Source organism: Orbicella faveolata, unplaced genomic scaffold (assembly GCF_042242905.1).
Source record: "Orbicella faveolata isolate gen_17 unplaced genomic scaffold, um_ofav_v1 contig_34, whole genome shotgun sequence".
NCBI classification, from domain to species: Eukaryota; Metazoa; Cnidaria; class Anthozoa; order Scleractinia; family Merulinidae; genus Orbicella; species Orbicella faveolata.
In genome coordinates, this window is record NW_028301563.1 from 12259223 (window position 1) to 12271984 (window position 12762).

Consider the following 12762-nt stretch of genomic DNA (forward strand, 5'->3'; position numbering starts at 1 on the left):
CTTTGGTATTTTAAAGGTGAGTTCTTGCAATTTCAAAATACTGGAACAGGTTGTGAGATAAAGAAAACTATTTTTAAGGAGATTTCAAGTTCTTGTTGCATCGCTAAGTTTATTTAAAATCATTGATTTGTAATTTGTCTCCCAATTTTGTTGCGCGTGTGCGAAGCAATCTGCACGAGACGTTGTCAACGGAAAAATATAGCAATGGTGTTAAAAATAGAACTTCTGCTTTGTTGGAGCATTGTTTGGCTAAAATTTGTCAAACATTTTTTATGTTCGGAACTTAAGTAAACAGTGACTTGTGATAAAGCAATCTGTATTGCGTTTTAAGTAAATAAGTCTCAATACGCTCGCGTAGAGATGGTCGCGGCGGTTCAAACTACGGTTTTGTACAGTTAGAAAGTAAAAAGAAAAGCTATTTTAATTTGTTCTAGTCTCAATTTTCCTTTTTGACCTCAGCCCAAAAATAACGTATCTTTATGCAGCTTTTTCACGCTGAATATACAGGCTACGCAAATAACTTTTGTCTTATTGACACATTTATCTTGAAAGCTGAGCTTAGTTAGTCGACGATTTCAATGAAGCCGACTCTATTCAGAAGTCTATTCATGCCTTTCAGGTTGTCATTAGTTTTTAGCTGATTTTATTTAGCCGTCTTTATTTTGTTCCTTACATGATGTAATCGTGTATTGCGCTAGTATAAGTAAAGTACTCTGTTCATTGTAAGACGATTAACATCTCGACGATTTACGATTTTACATCAACGAGTTGTGCATCGTAGACGTGTAGCGAAGTACGAAGAATAAAACGTGTGAAGTCCAAGTTCTCTGAGTGTCCTGATTTCAGTAGTAGCAGATCCGACGGTACTTTGGAACCCGTGACAAGTTCCTTTCCCGCAGCAAGCGAGTTGCTGTAAGCTAATTCCTGAGTCAAGTGCAGTCGTCCAGCCAGTTAGGCCTCTCAATGCCCGTTTTCCCCTAGTTAGAGTTCAGAGGGGAAAAACCCGTTGTCACAACGTTATCTAGTCTAACACTTACTGAAATGGACACGTCTTGCAAGGTTTTCGTTACAGCAATCGTTTTAAAAAGTAGAATTTGATTCCTCTTAATGCAACGTCGCTGCAACGAAAACATTGCGAGACATGGTTATTACAAGGGACATTACATTGGGCGATTCTTCATCCATCTTGTGTCGCAAAAAAATTGCGAGTGTCTTTAGTATAAGCCAGAATAACAGCGCCTTATGGTGTCGACACGATTGCCGACGAATAATTCTTCACAAAACGCCTTGCGACAAACTGCTGCACCTATTTATCCTATAGCGTGTGACTTTCTTCGAGATGATTCACCCCTTCATCACTTAAATAGAGATGAAGATAGGAAGGAATCTCAAAACCAGCTATTTTCTCACTAGATGGCAAAAGGGATTTGTAGATTCCGTGTCTGTTTTGTATGATATCGCCTACAGAAGGATAATGCTGACGAGGTGGTTAATCTGACCCTCATTGCTTCGTGTTTTGTGTGAACTTTGTAGAAAACTGAGGTTGTCTAACGGAGGCGCCACTTACTTTCAATTTGATATATTGTACGTTTCTTCATTGTTTTTCTTTGATTCTCTCCTTGTTTGCTTATCTTTTTGTTCATGGGCCTAGAATTCGACAAAAAATTTTCATGTTAAGAATATTACCTTTTTCACGATTTTTATTTTATTGGTCTCCTTTGATTTCAAGATTGACAGTTTGACACTGATTGTTTACGGCGCCATGGCCAAATGAAACCTTTCACCATTTAGCCTAGCTATAAGAGGGCGAGGCTTCCTAGGTTAGGATACTGTTCGCTCCCATCTAACAGTTAATTTGCTTATGTACGATGCAAGATTAACATTTTATATTACATTTTTCTCTCCATATAAATTTAATAGCTTCAGAACCTAGCCAGTGGCTTTCTTACTCTGTAAGTATGAGTCTGGTCTTCACGCTGCTTGTAATGTGTCAGGTGTCTTGCGAATTGGACACTCAGCAGTGTAGAAGCGAATATTCTATCCGCGGCATGATGTTGAAAGGGCATATCTTCATGGCCAAGAAAACTGCAAACTGGTTGAAGTGTGTAGACAAGTGTAACCATGACATCAGATGTCAAAGCTTTAACTATGTCATCAGCCAAGGCATATGTGAGTTGAACAACCGCACCAAAGAAGCCAGACCTGAAGATTTTGTTCCGGACAGCGATCGGCTCTATATTAAACGATTAGATGGAAGAGGTACTGTTTTTCTTTGAGTGTTTATCTTTATCATTTTGAAGGAGAGGCAGTCGTATCCCAGGAAAGAAGTGCCCAAGACCTTCTGGCATTTTAAGGACTGCTAACAAAGCCTGCAGTTTTTCGTCAAGAGAGCTAAACAATAGTGATATTTAATTATGACAGAAAAGGCTCAAATAACAACTTATTTGCTTTTTTTTTTTTTAGTTCCTCTTGCATCCGTTTCCGAGTTGCCAGCTGAGTCGTGCGCCGAGATCAGGGCGAGTGAAGGAGAAGATGCAGTCAGCGGTAATTACTGGCTCGATTCAATTAAACCTGGCGAGGTAGTCCTGGCTCGTTGTGACATGTCTAAACTAGGTAACTAGAAGTTCGGGGTTTTACTTCGATTTATTACTTTCAAACCTCTTCCAATAAGCCTCATCTACGTGCTATAAAATGCCTCAATCTCCGGGCTGTTTGTATGATTAGAGACTCTGTATTTTACAAAATAAGGCATATTTGCGATGCGTACAACCTTGCATAGGCGTTAAATCAAATTTTTACGAACTTTTACGTATAAGTTATGTGACCTTTCTATTAAGGTAACAACCAGGAGTGTATTTTAATAAACCTATATTTCAAGGAGGAGATCCGTTGCTATTCCCTGACTGGATTATGATAATGATGGATATCTGATAAAGATGTTTTGCTTTTCTTTATAAAAAGCAAAAATTTTAAAAGTTACTTAGTTAGTGATCTCTTTTACCTATTTGCTCCGGGCTGGGCTACGTCAAATATATCAACGGAAGCTATTGCAGTTTAATCCTTTCAATCTTTTCTTCTAAAACAGATATCGATGACTGCGCAAGTCATCCCTGTAAGAACAACAGGACCTGCACAGATGGAGTGAACGAATTCAACTGCAGCTGTGCACCAGGATTTAATGGCACACAATGTGAAACAGGTAACTATGGCCAAAATTTATTTTCCCTCAGATGTATGGAGTTTTTAATCTCTTTCTATGTCGCTTGCTGTGCTTTTATTTTTTAAACCGCTTGAAAAGGGCAGAGACTTTTTTGTTGTTGCAAAGTTCTATTGTATATGACCGATGTGTGATAATAGATTTTTGGCCTGAGAAAGCACTTCTGTAAAACTTGTGAAAACTTTCTGGTTGCGAGGATCAGGACCGGAATCTGTTAAAGGGAAATATCTTCAGAGCCGCCAACAGCACTCAGCACTTAGGTCCAACGATATCATTTTAATCCAAGAACGTAACAAAAGAATATTTCACAAGGCACGGCCATTTAAGCCGAAAACAAAATTCTAAAGGTTTGCGAAAGTTTTCAAAAAATCTCAACTAAACATTATCTCATACATTTCAGAAAGCTCGATTAACTGTAACGGAATTTGCAGTTTTCAACATTAATAACTTTCAAAACAATAAAGGGAGATAACAGTTCAACAAAACGACTATCACAGGTAGTAATTACAGCTCAGCGCTTATTACAGTTATGATCTACAACAAAAATAGCAGGTGTTTGTTAAGGTTAATGAACTGGAATAGTAAACTGTAACTTAGAAATGCAAAATGAACTAAAACAAATATATCTAAACCGAATATGTAAAATATACTAAATAATCTGATTTTCTCTCCTGACAGTTATTATCTTTCTGCCTTTTTCCCTTACAACAGATATCGATGACTGTGCAAGTCATCCCTGTAAGAACAACGCGACCTGTGCAGACCGAGTGAACGGATTCAACTGCAGCTGCGCACCAGGATTCAATGGCACACAATGTGAAACAGGTAACTATAGCCAAAACTAGTTAATTTTCATTGATATTCTACGGTTTTGAATCTCTTTCTAAGTTTTCTTTTTCAGTGTTGTATCTTTTAACTTCAAGCGTAGTTTTGTTACTGAGTTTTGTTGTTGGTTGTTGCAGGTTCTATCGAATGTGATCGTTATTAACTTTCTGCCTTATCACCTTGAAACAGATATCGATGATTGTGCAAGTCATCCGTGTAAGAACAACGGGACCTGCACAGACCGAGTGAACGGATTCAACTGCAGCTGCGCACCAGGATTTAATGGAACACAATGTGAAACAGGTAATCGTAACAGATAACATCACTAACCTTATAATTCGTGTAAATAACAAAACAGCAATGTTCACGGATATTTTTGCTTATGCATTTTTGATTAAAGAAAAGCACATTTTTCCCCAAAGCTTTCTTTTTTCTCCATAATTCTATCCAGTTGACCTATGCAAGTCTCTAAGGAGTGAAATTTAGGCCGATAAACGATCTTATGCATTTTTGGTTATTTTGCAGATATTGGTGTTGTTGGTTCTGTCGTATACCGTAAAATGCCGCGTTAAAGCCTTGGGGTCATATAACTTCATAAGGGGTTTCCTGTGGGCTTAAAGACGGGGGGCTTATATACGGGGGGAGGCATATAAGCAAAATAGAAATATTGTTTCGGAATGAGGATATATAACGCATCTGAGCATTTAGAACCATTACATTTATAAGACATTTATTGTGAGTCACTATAAACGGAGAATATGTTTCAAAAACATCTATAAAACACTAGTGTGACTGGAGCAACTGGAAAGGAACAGAACTTTATCTGATTCATACATTAGATGGGCTCGTATCGGAGGGGGGGGGGGGGGGGCTTGTATCGGGAATAATATCGCTGTTAGCAAATAGAGGGGTTTTTATCGGGGGAGGCTTTAACGTGGTATTTTACGGTATGACCGTTATTAAATTTCTGCCTTATCCCATTAAAACAGATATCGATGACTGTACAAGTCATCCCTGTAAGAACAACGGGAACTGCACAGACCAAGTAAACGGATTCAACTGTAGCTGTGCACCAGGATTTAATGGCACACAATGTGAAACAGTGTCGAGGAAAGGGTTGTTGTTATCCATCGTAGTAGATGCAGTACCTAGCGTATGATTCACACCACCCTCAGTCAGTAAAGCGCGGTATTGTGAAGTGTCTGTACGACCGGGCTAAACGTCTCGTGACCAAACCATCAGTAATCGCTGGAGAGAAGAAACATCTGTCATCTGTACTTGTTTCTAACGGATATCCCTCCTCTTTTGTACAGAAGATCACAAAGGCACGAACAACCCCAAGAAGAGAGCCTGTCGCGGAATTTAAATCCACCGCCGTTTTACCTTATGTCCAAGGGGTTTCGGAGTCTCTCCGCCGCTGCCTAGAACAACAAGGCGTTCGCACCGTCTTTAAGTCCGACACGACACTTCGGTCACACTTAGTGCGACCAAAGGACACCGTCAACCCGGCTAAACAAGATGGTGTTGTCTACAGGATTCCCTGTGAGTGCGGCAAAGTCTACATCGGGAAAACAGGAAGATCTATGCAGGAGAGGATCAAAGAACACGACAGGGATATACGACCCGCCCGTACGCAGACCTCCGCCGTTTCTGAACACACCCACGAGACCGGCCACTATCCTATGTGGAATGAGGTCAAGTTTATTGATCGAGATCCTCACTGGTACACACGTAGGGTCAAGGAAGCTATTCACATAAGACTTCATCCTAACAATATCAACAGGGATAGTGGAATTGAAATTCCTGAAGCAGGGATACCCACGATTAAGAAACACAACAACAGCAGAACGGTACAACAGCGGACCACTGAGGGAACAGCTACTCGCCGGAACAATGGAACAATAGGAGGATCGAAATGCACCAATCACAGCCGACCTTTGTGATATAAATGATACCGTGCAATCAGTCGACCTTATCGCCTGAAGAAGATTAGCAGTAAGCAGTCGAAACGTCGCGATCTACATCTCAAGTGACTACATCGTAAGACAAACGATAATACACTTTATTAACGTGAAACAGGTAGTAGTTCGTGAAATAATAAAACAGCAATGTTAACAAACGATTGGGAGCAAAAGGTGTATTTCCTAGAAATTGACAGCCACTGGAAAAGGGAAAAAAAGAGAAAGTCAATCGTCCACTCTGGTGAAGGGGGGACAGATGGGGAATTGACCGCATGGGTATGGCGTCAGGGCCGATTTTACACCTTCTGTGGCCAGGTGGAGGAGAAATGATGCGAAGAGTTATTTGAAAGTGAAGACAAATATTTTACTTAGACGAGTGAACGAATTCAACTGCAGCTGCGCACTAGACTTTACTGGAACAGTGTGAATGAGATAATCGCTGTAGATAACAGCAGGTAATACCACATGCAAGTAATAGGGATGAAACGCCTACAATCGATGGGCAGATGGCAGCACTGTGTGGTTGATATCACTGAAAGTTTCCCGTTAGCCAGCCACACGATTACTCTAATAAAATGTATCTGCTCTAGGTGTTTCTATATGCCGTGTAATCACTTTAGAAATGTGAAAACTTTGAAGTAGATTTAAGGCGCCAATTCTACTGATTTTCTTGGTAACAAGGTTCTCTTGAGGTTCTTCTGATTTTTTTTTTTTGTTGTTGTTATTTTCACATGTTTAGTAGTTTACTTCCACCAGAATTCCTTTTTATGCTCGTAATGGGACACTTAACCATCCATTGTGAAATTGAAATACTAACACTTGCATCCCTTTGTTTTTAGACATTAACGAGTGCGCTGCACAGATCAACCCATGTGGTGCTGTTGCTAACTCTGTGTGCAGGAATAAGGTTGGATCGTACAACTGCCAGTGCAAAGATGGATTTGTAAAGAACGGTGCTATTTGTGAAGGTGCAACACAGTTTTATCATTAGTAGGGATATCTTCTATTCTGTTTTGATTAGCTACAGTTAAAAACTTTATTTGTCGTTATGTAAGGACGGTTTGCCACATTTAAGAATCTTATTTAACAAGTAGGCATGTATCAGGAAAAAAAAAATAAATAACCCATATGAAGTTAGAATCCACTACATAGTTGGTTAATGTATCCCACATGGTATTCCTCCAGCGGTTCATCCAATGCCAGAGAGTAAACACACCTTAGTGGAGAAACACTGGCGCTGATTGCGATGTTCTCGCACTTAGAGCCGATAAATATCATCGCTTGAAGGACAAATTTATTCAGCTATGGCTTACCTACAAGTTACCCAACAGCATTTGAACTGGAAATTTCAAATGTAAATATGAAGATTTTCTCGTATAAACAGACAAAAAGGTGGTAATTAATACCTATTGTAGAAGCTATATTTCGGTGGCGAGAACTTTTTACAACCTTGTTCCCAGGAAAAATGGAAACGAAGACAAATCATATAGAAATGTTTGTGCATGACCGGATGTAATAAAGTGATGTAAAATTGAACAAAATATATGAAGTGACTGTATTCAAACTACAAGTAACTCCCAAAGACACAGCACGAGAGAGGTATCTACGGATCAGGGGAGAGTTATTTACGTATTACTTTGTTTGTTTTTTTTAGTTGACATATGTAAGAACTACCAAAATCTGACAGATGCTACAAGAAAATATGACTACGAAACACAAGAAAATCACGCCAAATGTGACAACACACTCAATGGCTGGTATCGCTTCCAAGGAGCTGCAGGCACAAAAATGGTGACCACATGTCCACCGACATTCCGTTGTGATGCAGCCTATCCTGTCTGGTTGAGTGGTGGTCATCCTACAGTGGCTGAGGGTAAAGTCACAAGAAACGTCTGTATTAATAGGTTTCCCTGTTGTAAGAATTCATTCCTCATTCAAGTAAAGAACTGCCGCTCCTATTATATCTACAAGTTATCAGGCATATCTTATTGTCCTGCCCGATATTGCAGTACTGACTAATCCGGTCATAGCATGTGTATGTTTCAGTTAGCTTCAGTTGAATAGTAGTGGCAAGAGACTTAGATCATTGTCTCTTTTAGTGCCAAGCGAGATATTTACTTCCCGACATGATTACCTACAACAAAACTTAACCATGACCTGGTTGTTCAAAGCATGACCAAGCTAGTCCAAAATTAGTGTCACTCATTTATAAACTTAAGCCATTTTTTTCTCTCAACTTTTGACGACGGCTTTCAAGCTCTAAGTCCTCTAAAAGTAAGCAAAGAAAATACTTTACCCACGAAAGAAAACTTTAAACCTCCATCAACTCTTAAACCTGGATTACGAACAACCTGACCACTATAAACAAACAAAATGCACATCGAGTTTCAGGCGTTTCTCGGGAGAAGACTTAACGACGTGATATAAGACGGCTGTTTTTTTAGGCAAGACAATGTAACGCTGTACAGTGAGCTAGTAGATGAATAGCAATCATATCAATGCGAATAGCATTAGCAAAGTAACTCGCATTCTCTTCACAAAAGTCAAGGCTTTAAAAAAATTAGTTGCTCAAGCTAATTTGTTATAACTTTGCACATTTTGTCTTCTAAGAGAGCTTCTGAGAACTTTGTTTGGCCCTGCAGTAAAGATATTGAATCAAAGCAGGTCTATTATTTTCGATGATTTGAGCAATCCATTTGCTCTCGTTTATAGAGAAGGAAATAGAGTGTGATTACAAAAGCTTAAAATCTGATAATTTTTTCAATATTCAGTCGTATATATAATTTGTGAAAAGTGAGGGTTATTTAAAACTTTCATAACTTCCATTCCTCAAGACAAGAGACTTTAAAAAGAAATTTGATATGAAAGCCAGAGTAACAATTTTTCTTGATTGCGCGGAACAACCATTACTTTGTATTATCTTAAAAACTGCTCTTCCTATCGGTGTAGCTTAATTTGTTTAAAAGTTATTGAGCACTTTTTAACCAGTTTTGATTGAAATTGTAAGCATTCTACAATGTACAATATACACGTTTTTAGCTCGTGTGGCTTAACTTTTGTGTTGTATGTTTGTTTATCTGTGTTTTTGTCCGATTTGGTTTCTCAAAAAATGTATCTAGTGTAATCGCCTGTAGGGAATGCCAAAAGTTCTTTAGTAAACATGTTTGGCTATTGCCCAGACAACAGTCAAACTTAAAAATTTGCTGACATCCCAGACATTATACAAGTAATTTGCAATTGTATAAAATAGTAACTTGTCGTAAATTTAACTTAGTAGCACAGCCTAGTTTCTGTAGTATAAGCAGACCGAGAAGTTTTGCTTTTTTTTTTTTTTTAAATTACAGCTTTTTGTTTCTTTTTAAATTTGGTTTACATTTTTTAAAATTAAATTAAACACGAAACTAGTGGTAGACCTCTTCAGGTAGTTTTACAAACATACACTAAACACCTGCATTTAAGCCACGCTAGCGGCTATTTCAAAGACACAAACCACTAAGGTTTTGTCGGATTTATGACAGGAAGCAGGTGACGTTGTGAAATATTTACACAAGGAGTGACAAAGGTTTTGGCTCACGGTTTTAGCCGCCGTGGTACCAATGAATGCGATAGCGTCCGGCGCTTGCACGTACAAGATGAATAGAGAGGAGAGAATTACGAATTCCTTGCACGGCTGAAAATGCCAGCTGATATGGAATGACGGTGGTAGAACTCTCTAGGTACAATATGGCGGATTTTTCAAAAGAAATTATCTCATCTCTGAAAGTTCCAAGGCTGCTGATTTCTATTGCAGCATGTTGAGCTGGTAAATTGTGTGTACACAATGTAGATATTAAGAGGCCAACAAAAGAAATCTCTTCCAGACATTTTGCCTGTTTCCTCAATCTATCAAAAAAACTCTTCCTTTGGTAATCTAACCAAGAAACAATTCAGTTTGTATGTCTCCTCTTTCTTTTAGCCCAACATCTGTCTCAAAATTCTTTTTGGTGTTTCAACTTTTCTGATCAGATTGATATGAAAATTTCAGTTTTTATCACATCGATTGACATTAAACTTTGTTTAATTCTTCAAGGATTTTGCCTTACGTCATTAGGACATTATTTCGCAATCTTAATCTTCATATTCCTTAGTTAACTCCACTGTGATAGACTCCAGGCAACGAAGTTATTTCCACAGACAGGCATCTTTCAGGGAATGATCAAATTCCTTACTTTAATTTTGTAAATATATTTAAGCTGTAGTGCTAACATCGTGTAAGGTATTTAAACAGACAATTATCACTTATAGATATACGTCCAGTACCTTTGTTATTTGATTCTGCATATGTTAGTAATGAATATCAATACTCCTTTCTAACTTTTCTCATTTGCCTTACAGTTTAAATATAGTGGATACGAGACAATTTCTGGCAGAAACTACGAAATGCCCAAAATTGCCTTGCTTACAAGTTGGATTATAGTTAAAAATTGTTATTATTGGGACAGTTTTTAATTCCATAAGTACCTTGTAAGTTTTAACGTCTATTTAAAGCTATGAATAAGGACTCTTTATTATTATAACACTAATTATTATTCACCTTGTTACTAAAAATAATGTAATGTTTAATGGGTTTAGTACAACTAAGTTATACATACACATGTATGTTTAGTTATATTTACCGCAGGGCTAAAGTTATTCAAAGGGCCAATAGCATAATAGTGCTTTTGTCATGTTTTCCGTGCGACAAAAGGCACCAGGAGTCAAAAGAAAAGCGTTGGAATTATTGTTGATTAATTTGTTTATGATGCAAAAGTAGATTTCAAATAGCAACAAATTTACTTAAATGAAAATTCAAGTTGAGGATGAAGCTTACTCTTATCCCACCAAATTTCTTTCCTGGTTAAATTTGCATCCCACGAAGTTATTAGTTCTCTCACAGATTCCAGCAGAAACCAATTAATTTTTAATCTAAATAAAATTTTCAAACTGTACAAATGACTTGCGCACTATCACGCTACACCGGGGCCCAATGCCATCTTAGTGCAGTACTAATTAAATTACGTTACTTACAATACAACGTTTAGTAATGAGTTATCCAACATATTTTAATATTCAACACATAGAGAGGTTTTTAACTGACTGTGGTAAAACGACAACCAAGGTAATCACTCTGAACAATCAAAAAGGACACAGACATTCTACTGAAACAATATTGAACTCGAATACGAACTCGAGAAAAGATGTGCGAGCGAAGCTTAGCTAGGATTGCTTGAGAATATGACGCTAGGCTTTTAAACCAATCACTAAGCGTAGCGAGGCAAAGTCAAAGCAAATTAATGTGAATTACCTTGGCAATTTAGGGTAAAAACCTCTGTGTTAGTAAATTAAAGTATTCTTTCTGAATGCATGATATAGTTATAACCTGTCGGTGTGAATACTGTTTTACTGTTTAAATGTGCCAAAAGTCTGGATGGAACGTAATAATGCTATCTCAAAAGGTGTTTCTGTTGGGAAATCAAAACATGCCACTTAACCATGGTTCGTTTTAAACATTAACTTGCCGTCAGTGTTAAACGTATAAGAAATACGGCGAAGAATAACTTCTCTTCATATAAATTTTTCTAGTCTGTTAAAAACGACTGAAGAGTCTACTTGTAGAGATTTGGATGGAAATGAGGGTGGATAAACATAGGATTGAATTGATTAAATTAGAAGTACAATCTCTAAACCCGGTAGTTAAGACGTTTGTTCGATCCAGACATGAATGCAATATTCTGTTAATATATCTTTGTTATAAAAAAAACTCATGTACACGTTTCAGAATGTTAAACTAAATAAAATTCCTTTAAATGTCATGGTTGTTTATCTTTTCGGATAGCTTTTATACTATGAAATGATGAAGGTAAACGGCCGACCTCAATCTTTTGGTACTGCCCGGTTTTCTCTGACAATGACACTGAATTTCTTTCATTGAATTCTTTATTATCCTCCACCACTTCTTTTCTTTCTTTGCAATCATCTTTTTCACTTTTCACTTCTTCTTCACTATGTCCTTCCTCTTCATGGCAGTTTGCCTCTAATTCTTAATCGGTGAACTTTACAAGTATACACATATCCTTGCTTCTGGATGCCAATTTCCCTTGTTAATGAGGCTTGTTAATCGAGACTGTGCCAGTCTGCTTTCAATTTTTCTAGTTCATTTAAGGTTACTTTAAACCTTCGCGGGAGTCCTCCAGAAAAAAATTCGTACGCGCGCTGTTTTCAAGGAAACCCCCACAAACTATATATCAACAGAAAGGTTATAAAATCTAGAATTCGATAAAATTATGTTTTGTTTTGGATTTTGCTTTCCAAAGACGGCGCAGGCTGTCAACTCCAAAATGACCGACTGACGTTCCAGCGAATTAATCGGGTATCAAATGCGATCGTTCATGCAAAATAACTGTGCAGTGTTAATCACAAAGTATGTTGCTCCTCGTCAAATTAAGGTATCAGTATACCCCAAATGACCATCATTCGTTTGCGCCGCTTTACGGTCGGACAGTTCACGAAAACTCCAGTAAAGTATACATTTTCTGAAAGTTTAAGAATTGTAGATTACGAAGGTATATCGATTAAAATTACAAAAAATAAGGTTTTCCGAATATAGCGCTATATTTCCCAAAGTATAGAGGTTCACTAATCAAGCTCGTTTCCGATCGGGTTTGAGCGAGAGGACGCGATGAACATCGCTATGTTTTCTTTTCTTCCTTTCTCTAAAAAACGGTGTCGAGAAATTTTGAT

At 37.8% G+C, this 12762-nt stretch overlaps 2 protein-coding genes across 2 annotated transcripts; both read left to right on the forward strand.

The window, feature by feature from the left end:
• The first annotated feature begins 1903 nt into the window (after positions 1 to 1903).
• LOC149104809 (uncharacterized) lies at positions 1904 to 9224 on the forward strand. Its single transcript, XM_089272267.1, has 4 exons — positions 1904 to 2259; positions 2464 to 2613; positions 6843 to 6946; positions 7672 to 9224. The coding sequence occupies exons 1-4, from the start codon at positions 1959 to 1961 to the stop codon at positions 8020 to 8022; spliced, it is 906 nt and encodes a 301-aa protein (XP_089128393.1). The 5' UTR covers positions 1904 to 1958; the 3' UTR covers positions 8023 to 9224.
• On the forward strand, positions 3930 to 6194 carry LOC149104810 (uncharacterized). Its single transcript, XM_089270938.1, has 2 exons — positions 3930 to 4345; positions 5032 to 6194. Exon 2 carries the CDS (start codon positions 5182 to 5184, stop codon positions 5983 to 5985), a length of 804 nt encoding a protein of 267 aa, XP_089127064.1. The 5' UTR covers positions 3930 to 4345; positions 5032 to 5181; the 3' UTR covers positions 5986 to 6194.
• Positions 9225 to 12762: the final 3538 nt, after the last annotated feature.